This window comes from Ipomoea nil, unplaced genomic scaffold, assembly GCF_001879475.1.
Source record: "Ipomoea nil cultivar Tokyo-kokei standard unplaced genomic scaffold, Asagao_1.1 scaffold2833, whole genome shotgun sequence".
NCBI classification, from domain to species: domain Eukaryota; kingdom Viridiplantae; phylum Streptophyta; class Magnoliopsida; order Solanales; family Convolvulaceae; genus Ipomoea; species Ipomoea nil.
Window position 1 is genome coordinate 1,085,660 of NW_017619261.1, and position 10,408 is coordinate 1,096,067.

The window sequence follows — 10,408 nt, forward strand, 5'->3', positions numbered from 1 at the left end:
GTGATGCTTGAGCTTTTGAAGCCTTTCTGGACTCATATCTTTTATGCACTGCGGCTCCAGTGTCCTTCCTCGAGTCAGAAGGTTGCTTTTGTAGTGTGGCTGCAGCTGCTGTGCTTGAGTCATCAAGTTGTTGCACCATGGCAGGCTGTTGCTGCTTCTACTACCTTCCACATTTCAGGATGTTGTTGTGCTATAGCTTCAAAATACACCTGAACAAGGGCATGGGCAACTACTTCAAGTTCTGTAGTCCTACTACTTTCAATCTGCTGTTGCATTTGGGTAGGTACTACAACTTCTGGAACAGAAACTTCGTGTTCTTCAGCAACAACTTTGCCTTTCTCATTCTTCTTCGCAGCAACTTGTCGATCAACTTCTTCATGAGCCCGTCTAGCAGCCTGTTGGTCATCATTCTTAGGAGTGTAATGAGCAGCAATGTTTGCAACGTCATCCCAATGAGCAGCTTCTGGTGGAGTGGGGGTCAATCCAAGGTTGAAACGTGGAATATCAGACACATCCATGATATATTCTTGCCTCCTTTGTATAGCAAGGTTAATGGCAGCAAGAGTGTCTAGTTTTCCCCAGAATGAGTCTTGGCTGCTCTTGCTTCAACATCTTCCTATGAAAGAGATGGTTGCAACGCCTCTTTCTTAGCACCAAGCATCTTGTGAGCCATAGACTGGAAGGTCTTCATATGCTCATTGTCTTCAATCATTGATGGAGTTTTTTTTTTTTTTTTGGCCAAATCAATGATCTTTAGCATGTTTCTACCAAACGATTACAAACTCTCTATAAACTCAGAAATGTATGTCTGTTTTCTAATCAAATTTAAAATATATTAGACTGTGAGTGGTTTTGGAGCTTAAGGTGCGTGCTAATAAAACTTAAGGTGCATGCTAATAAAGTTTAAGGTGCGTGATAATAAAACTTAAGTGCGTGCTAATAAAACTTAAGGTGCGTGCTGATAAAACTTAAGGTGCATGCTTTTAAAACTTAAGGTGTTTTTAATAAAATTAAAACTTAAAGAATGAAGAACACACCTGCAGCTCATCAACTGGCCCAAATTGGACCTGAGATTGAACTTGAGGAGATGCTTGACATTGTGCTTGAACCTCTGGAGCGGTTGGGGATGGTCGTTGAACATCGCCAGCTACTAGTACCAACTCAACTGGAGGAGGTACATAACGAGGCTCAATTCTGCCCTATCCAAGACCACCAGCCGAAAGCTCTTTCATTTCTCGATCCTTTAGATGTTTAGATGTCCAACCTTAGAATGCTGGAAGAGCCCTACGAACAGGTCGCTCAAATTGAAGAACAACACGATCAAAATAATGGACCACTAATTTCTCAAAAAAATGCTTCTTTAGCTCTTAATTTTAGTTTTTTATGTATTTAGATGGTTTAAACAATCTTTTGAACAATTTTACAACCACTTACGTAAATAATTTGTAAGAAATAACTAAGGAAACCTTATGTTTTATTAGTGAATTTTGATAATTTTTAATTTTTAATTTTTTTAATTAAAAAAATAAAATAAAAAATCGGCGCCTAGGGGGGGGCGCCTAACGTGTTTTGCAACATTGGTTTTATTGCTTTCGCTGTTTATTTCAGATTTAGGCATTATCTATCTATCTCTCTTAAGTTTTAAATGCTTAAAATTATGCCTAGATTTGGGGGTGTTACAACCCCTTTCTTGCCTCCAAATGCCCTTGCAACCACTCAAACTCCCTAAAAATGCACAATTGCCCCATAATTAGTCCTCATATGCAACTTCACCAAAATAAGGCAATTAAATCCACAAATCAACTCAAAATGACTCAAATAAGGCACTAACAGGTACCAAAACGCTCTACGAAACAAAGCATCTTTAGCACTTATCATATACCATGTAATCCTTAACACCGTGAGGGTCAAGAGTGACCGCAGTGCAATATCAGCATGGGGTTCCATAGCAAGATGTGCCGTATCCACCACAAGGATTTGCCCAGACGTATCAACCATGGCTCGGGACTCCCGAGTACTACTTTGTAGCGTCTACTCCTCAAATCCCAATTGCGGAGTAACAACAACGAGCCGCACAACATGTCCAACAACCGCCCTTGCAACTGCAAAATCACAACCCAGAGGAAATAAAAGTGGTAGACTGGTCACGAAGGCCCAATCTAAAAGGATGAGAAGATAACCATCAACCTGACATCACTCAACAAAGAAGTGTTTTTGACCGAATTCAAAAAAGTCTTAGGTCCTGATTGGGTTCCAAAGACAACCGGAACCGCTCAAGGTTGAAGTCTTGAAGCACTGTAGGGTAGCAGCGCGAGAAGAGCAGTCGGTCGGCTACCGGTAGAGAGTTTGTCCGGTCGACTATTTGATCAAAGTTCATTTGTCACTTGTCCCTACCATTGAGCTACCAACTGACCAGATCATAGAGAGTTTGCCTAGGATAATCAACCTACGCGTAGCTATAGAGCGCCCGACTGACCAGACCAATGAGAGCGCGCCATGTCAAGCCACTGCCATATAGAGCATTTCATGCTTAGCCAACTTGCTTAGTATAAATTTGGGGGGGGGGGGGGGGGGGGGGGTCTTCCCCTCAATTGTCATATATTCATCACATTACAGCATCACACCACTTGTGATACTCATTACATTGCAATATCATACCACTTGTGATATTCACTACATTGTAACATTACAGTGCTTGTAATCATATCGTCTTCTACTAATAACACAATAAAGCCTTAGTCCACTCAGTCGTCCACCTAACAGACCGACTAACTGAGCGCCATTTTCTTGCTCATCATATACGTATTCTTAGTGTAGTCGTGACCCCCGGTCTAATTCACTCTATTAGAAATCAAGTCGTTGGCTTGATTTTGGTTCCAAACAATATTTTTAAAGCAGATGGGATTGGATATCCTGCACCATTTGCGCGTACACGTGCCACGCAACACATAATTGGCGCGTGGCATATGTCCTTTTTCTCCCGAGACAAGTCTCTCCCCGAGAAAAATATCCTCTCCCCACCAATAGCTTTATTCCCCTTTCTCCTTGGTTGGAGATGCCTTGATGAATTCTAAGGTAATACTCCTACCATCTTACATTTTGATTAAAAGTAGAACTAATTCCACCATAGGTCCATTGTCTTTGGTGGCAATTCCAAATTTAGTCTTAGACTATCGTTTTTGTCATTTAACATTCCAGACTATTATTTTTTAGACACTTTTAGTACTTCTCATGACTTTTCCTATTTTTAGTAAGAGTATTTTTGTCTCTTAATATTTTTTTTTTTATTTTTCTGATTTCAAGAGGTTTAATTGGTTTAGGACTTTACTAAAAACGGATTGAAAAATATGGTTATTAAAAATCAGTGGTTACCTAAAGTTCTAAACCAATTAAATCGGTTGAAACCAAAAAAAATAACAAAAGAAAAATATGAAAAGACAAAAATGTCCATACTACAAATAGAAAAAGTCATAAAAATAATTAAAAATATCTATAAAATAATAGTTTAAAATGTTAAATGACAAAAACGACTCTCAATCTAAATTTGAAATTGCCACGAAAAAACAAATAATTCTATTACATTTTTAATCCCTATCTGTCTCGCGTAAAAATTGAAGAATTGAACTTTGTCAAACGAATGTACTCTCCAGCTGAGATTTGAACTGATAAGACGATGATGCTTGCCGAGGCCGCAGCGGTGGCTGCCGCGGTGGCTCCGCCACCATATGTAGTAAATACTTTCACATTTCGGAGAGCCATGGTACTGCAACCTATTCCCCTCGCTGGCAGCGGCAATGTCGTAAACCTTACTAGTTGCAGGAGGAAGAGAAGGGCGGCGGCAGTGGAGGTTCAAGGTTCTTACACTCGTAGGCCCATGGACACCCCCGGCGCTTACGAGCTTATCGACAATGATACAAGAGAGAAAGTCATAGTTTGGGGAGGAGTCGAGAATGACGATGACGACTCTGCTATCCCTTCGAAGGAACTTCTCTCCGCCTGGAAATCCAAGAGCCGTGCAAAGGGCCGTACTGGCGGCGACGTTAAAGGTATAATTCGTATTCCTATTCTTGCGATTAGTTCTCGTCATATCTGCCAATTAGCAAATTGTAATGAATTTCAATAAACTCGATGTTTGGCTATGCTTATGTTTATTCATAGCAGTTTTGGAGACTGTCTTGTGTTGTGTTGCTAGGCTGATTTGCACTACTGAAATAACAGCAAGGGGTTGCAGTAGGTAGAAGTGCAGAAGAAGAGAAGCAGAATTGAGTAGATAAAGAAGAGAGATAAATGTAGAGAAAGATAGAAATTTTGGATGTATTACTTTGCATAACCAATTATTGATTACAACTTCCCATTTATAGGGTCAGACTCTAGCCAATTCCTATTCCAGGCGCATCCATTTCTAATTCTGCAGGTGGCTTGTATTCAGCAATTTCATAATCACCACAACTAACAACCTTACAACTACCGACCAACCTTCATGCAAAGACATTTTGGATCCATTTTTATCATCCTGCCATTATAATACCCCAAGCCTTCTGCACTGCTTCTTATAGCAGAGGGTTGTTACATCTTGCTACATGATGCTTCATAAATTTGCAATAATCTCACCCTTTGTTGCTGTTACCAAATAAAATGTGGATTCTACCAAGATTAGGATGTTAAAATTAGTATTTGACTTAATTTGATGTTGAAATTAGTATTTGTTATTTGGCTTAATTTGATACTGTGATCAGTATCTTATCACATTGCAGGTTGTTTACTTGCAGATGATACTTCCTTTCAATCTTTAAATTTTTTATATCCTCCCATATTTCTTTTCATGCATCCAAAATGAGTGCTATTACAAATAGAGAAGAAGATCCAATACATTTGGTGTTTTTTTTTTTTTTTAAGTTTTAGTTTTTAACTGTTAATCTGATTCTGTTTAGTATTGTATTTCTATTTTCTAATGCTTTGCTGCATTCTTTGTTTGATCATTCATATATCTTTTTTGTGGTTATGCAGCATCTAACAAAACTCTGGCGGGAAGTTTTAGCAGATTGAAATTCCATAAAATGAAAGCTCTTGTGAAGAAAAGCTATACAAAAGAGCAAGAAGGTGATTTTCGTGATCATGGTGAACGAAATGCTAGGGTATCTGTCATTTCAGAAGTTGATGATTTTGGAGAACAAGAGAGATTTGACCTTCTTGATGATAGTTCAAGATCTGTACAAGCACTGGATTCAGAAGTTTTGCTGCAAAAACTCAGGAGAAGGATGGTCAAGGATTCCTCCGATACAGCTAATGAAAATGATGTTAGGCAGCTTCACATTCAAAATAAGGAGTCTGATACTAAATCTATCACACAAACCCTTTCTGCTTCAAAAGATTCTGTTAATCACGTGGGAGGATGGGGTAAGGTAGATGACTTTTACAGGCAAAAGAGGATGTTAAATGACAGTAATAATTTTTTCAGTAAAAAATCATTTCAAGATTTGGGGTGCAGTGACTACTTGATTGAATCTTTAAGGAAGCAGATGTTTGGATTCCCTTCACATATTCAGGTAGACAAATGGATACTTTTAGCATCATTTGTACCACCACCACATGTGCTGCAACTTTCATATTTATTTATTTATTTATTTATTTATTTTTGCAAATAAACATTTAACAAATGATGGTTTACACAAATAATGAATTCAAAGATCATTTTTATTGTGGACATATGTTTCTCAGTTCTGTTGGTGATATTTTATTTTATTTTGGTATCCCATTGCTCACATGGAATGGGTTGCACCCTTTTAAAACTGCTCCAGATAGTATAATCTCAACCACTGATTAAAACAAGACTCTAAGTGCACCTTCCATATTCATAAAAGAATATGACTCTCGTTTCATTCCATTCTAGTGAATCGTGGATGATCAATGGTTTAGGGTGTGCCAGATTTGACTAGCATTCTCAAAAGTTTAGTACGATTTATATACTTACAAATACATATACTATTGTTTTCCTTTTTTGGTTCCATCTAAAACCCCATGCATCATTGTTCTGTCACTTGGAGCTTTTTCTTGTGGCTTAATGAATGTTATCTTTAAGTAACATCTATAAACTCCTTCCATAAGCATTAAAGGTAAAGGTAATTGCAGGCAATGGCATTTGAACGTGTTATTGAAGGAAAGAGCTGCATTATATCTGATCAAAGTGGATCTGGAAAGACTTTGGCATATCTTCTTCCACTTATTCAACGCCTTAGAGAAGAAGAGCTTCAAGGACTTGGTAAACCATTGTCACAAAATCCTCGGGTCATTGTATTGACACCAACTGCTGAGTTGGCTTCTCAGGTCTAATTCATTTCCCAGTTCCCTGGTCAGCATATGCTTTGTATAGTTGTTTGACTTGTTTCACGAATATACATTACATTACTCATCAATAGGCTTCAAACAAATCCAGATGTTTGGTGGGAACTCTCATACCTATTTTCTCTATTCAAGGATCCAATAGAGTACCTTATATTGTTATTCCTGGTCTTTCATCTTTTATTAACATAGTTGCTTAATTTCTCCACATTGGAAATGGAATAAAGACAGGCTTGTTATAGATTGGGAATAGTCATATTACTTATGAAATAACAGAGATGGTACAGAGTACTAGCTATGAATGGTGAATGGCTAAGAGGAGAAAGAGGTAACTGCCCTAGAATGGTGTTTCCTATCTTGGATTTCCTCTAACAAGGTTAAAACCTATTCTTGACAATCTAAACCCTATTTGTATTAACCATAACCATCCTCGGTACTCAAGTACATTTCATTCAACTTCTCTTAGCTGGCTTACTTTTTCCTCAGCAATTATGAAGAAAGCAGCCATTTTCTCATTTACTCTTCTCTGTGATGGTAGAATCACAAGTATGAATAATTAGGTGTAGTTTACTACTAACTGCGAGGGTAGAAAACAAATCCTTCATTTGCATTTTTGACAAGGCAGTCCATTACTTTAGAAGTCAGAAGTCTTTCTTCAAGCATTTTGAAAGCTATCTAATATAAAATGGAAAATTGCCATTGAAGCTATTGAGGTAAGGTGGGGTTTTTTGTTTGGCTTATTCTTGGAGTAAATTTCATTTTGGTCCTAAACAAAAGTTTAAAATGAGTTTCACTCTGGTCCAAAATGTTTAATCATATTAATTTCATCAATCTGCTCATTTATTTCTTCACTTGTATCGCTTTTGCAGGTTTTGAATGTTTGCCGATCATTTTCAAAATCTGGTGTTCCATTTAGATCTGTAGTTGCAACAGGTGGGTTTCGGCAGAGGACCCAACTGGAGAATCTTAGGCAGGAGTTGGATGTTCTGATAGCTACACCTGGTCGATTCATGTTTCTAGTTAAAGAGGGTCACTTGCATTTAACAAACCTTAATTGGTATGTCTTCATGAACATTTCATAGTTTCATGAATTCTTTGACATTCCCTAAATTTTTTCCCTCCTTTTGTTTTTTTGGTTGGTGGTGGTAGTGCTCTTCTTTTGTTGCTGTTGTGGGGTGGGGAGGTATTTGCTCATGAATTTGTGCTTTTATGACTGATAATAATTAGGAAAGCTACCTTATAATATTTTATATTTCAAACAAAAAATTCGTAATATGGTATCTCTTAAATTTTATCAGTTAGTCGTTTTGTCTGCATGATCAGATCATGACCTACTCAATACATATCATGAATCTATTATCTATCACCACTATTAGATGACTTTTTAAACTTCCACCCACCCACCCACCTGGTTCTTGACTTCTTTCTCTTTTCCATATAAAAGCAATATATCATATTGATGGGGTTTAATGTTTAATCGTTGTTCAGTGCTGTGTTGGATGAGGTAGACATACTTTGTAAGGATGAAGATTTTGAGACTGCACTACAATGTCTTGTTAACTCTTCACCTGTCACTGCACAATTTCTATTTGTGACTGCAACTTTACCAGTTGATATATACAACAAGTTGGTTGAAAACTTCCCTGACTGTGAGCTTATAACTGGTCCTGGTATGCATCGCACAAGCACTGGCTTAGAGGAGGTATGTTCTCATTCTTTTATGTAATTAACATTATGCTCACCTTTGTTGCTTTTTCTGGTGAGTATCCTGAAACATATCTTAGAATAAATATCCCTACCATTGGATATGGTCTGTTGTATCAAAAAGTTGAAAACAATTGTGACCTCTCTGACAAATGAACCAAATCTGAATCAGCTAGAAAGTATTTGATGAAGGATGAAAAGAATAAGGGTGTGTTTGGTTCGCACATGGGAATCGAAATCGGAATGGGTATCAAATACTTGGCAATGGTAATGGGTTTTGGTGAAAGTATTTTGCATGTTTGGTAGTAGGGTGGAATAGGAATGATTAGGCTAAGGATGAATAATAGGATGAAACCCTTATAAAATAAGGGAATGGGTTTTTCCATTAATGGGGTATTCCAAGCCCATAGTAGTGTTTTAAAAACCAGTCAACCAAACAATAACAATCACTTCCATACCCATACCTGAGTGCTAAACCTGCCAACCAAACACACCCTAAGTTTGATTTCAAAATGTCAAATGTGCAAGGTCTCAGTTGTATAAAAATCAAAATGGTAGAGCTGAAATAGGAAAACTGGAATTAATAACTGAATTGGATGTTGTAGGTCCTTGTAGATTGTAGTGGAGAAGAAGGATCAGAAAAAACCCCAGATACAGCATTCCTCAACAAGAAAAATGCACTTTTGCAGTTGATGGAGGAACGCCCTGTCCCCAAGACAATTGTTTTCTGTAACAAGGTAAGTTTCGGGATATATTCAGTAAGTTTCTTGTAGTTGACAGAACCCAGGTTAAAATTACACTTTGCTATTGCTATTGCTATATGCAGATTGAGAGCTGCAGAAAAGTTGAAAATGCATTAAAGCGCTTTGACAGGAAAGGAATCTATGTTAGAGTATTACCATTTCATTCCGCTTTGGATCAAGAAATGAGGCTTGCTAGTATGAAAGAGTTCCGCAGCCCTCAGCCGAAGAACGTGTCTATGTTCTTGGTTTGCACCGACAGGTACAGTAGTGAATCTAGATATCAAGCAGTCTTCATGGAAAACATACTAGCGGGCTGTTTTCATGTACCATGAAATAACGACTTTGTAAAATAATTTGCAGAGCATCTAGAGGTATAGACTTCACGGGAGTGGACCATGTAGTGCTGTTTGATTTTCCTCGTGATCCAAGCGAATATGTGCGCCGTGTTGGGAGAACAGCCAGAGGGGCTGGAGGAAAAGGAAAAGCGTTCATATTTGTGGTAGGTAAGCAAGTTTCTCTTGCTCAGAGGATAATCGAAAGGAACAAGAAAGGTCACCCATTGCATGATGTACCATATACCTAGGACCATGTACAAAGTGTCAATTCTCAAATAATACCAATGGAACTATCTACTTCTACTACTAGGATAATATTGTTCCCAGCGGTTATAACCATTTCTCTCGAAATTCTAGTTAAAAAAAAAAAAAAAAAAAAAAAAAAAAAAAAAAAAAAAAAAAAAAAAAAAAACAAACAAACAAACAAACAAACAGGTGAAAGTGTTGCTCCTTATTTTGTTCTCAATTAAATCCATTGTAGGAAATTTGCTGCATATATATCTTCACTGAAATGTTAATGATTTTGCCCCCCTGTTTTTTTGTTATTTACAAAAGAGTAATGCAGTATTCCCTTACAAAAATTATTCTTTAATATTCTCTATGTTGGGTGAGATACTTGGGCCTGGACAACTGGCCCAGATTAATTTGCCAGTTTAATTTGACTAGATGTTTGGTAAAGGCCCAAAATATATATAGCGATCCAGCCTATATATCCCACTCAATCAAAATTATGAAGATATAATTAAGGAAGAATGAATTGGAGCAAAATGGCATGAAGCTCGGCACAGGATTGTCCAAATCAAGCGGCACCGGATTGTCCAAATCAAGTGATTCTTGAATCAATAGAAAGATAACTCAAAGGGCTACAGCTTTTATGAAGACCATCAAGCTTGATTCGGATGTTATCACAATAAAAAAATGGCATGGAAGGCAATCATACTTAATTTTCCACAAGGGAATGTTATAACTTTGGGGAATATATATATATTACATAAGCTTGAAGACAACTTATGGAGAGTTAGTTGCAAATTATGGAAAGGAAAATATATTTTATAGATAAATTATTAAAGTGAATTGAATGTCTACTTCTTTATCTATCCAAACCCAAGGAGGGGGGATGTCTATTTCTTTATATGGTCGCATCACAGAAAGTGGTCGGATCAGTATTAGTCAAGGAAGAAGATTGAGTCCAGCATCCAGTCTACTATGTGGGTCGAACCTTGAAATGTGTTGAAGTCCGCTACTTCCCACTTGAAAAAGTGGTGTATGCATTGATTATAACAATAA

General features: G+C 37.4%; 1 protein-coding gene across 1 annotated transcript; it reads left to right on the forward strand.

The window, feature by feature from the left end:
• The first annotated feature begins 3,610 nt into the window (after nt 1–3,610).
• LOC109159600 (DEAD-box ATP-dependent RNA helicase 50) lies at nt 3,611–9,427 on the forward strand. The gene is made up of 8 exons (XM_019307716.1): nt 3,611–4,046; nt 5,008–5,546; nt 6,130–6,324; nt 7,209–7,396; nt 7,828–8,041; nt 8,649–8,780; nt 8,870–9,045; nt 9,147–9,427. Exons 1-8 carry the CDS (start codon nt 3,674–3,676, stop codon nt 9,367–9,369), a joined length of 2,040 nt encoding a protein of 679 aa, XP_019163261.1. The 5' UTR covers nt 3,611–3,673; the 3' UTR covers nt 9,370–9,427.
• Nucleotides 9,428–10,408: the final 981 nt, after the last annotated feature.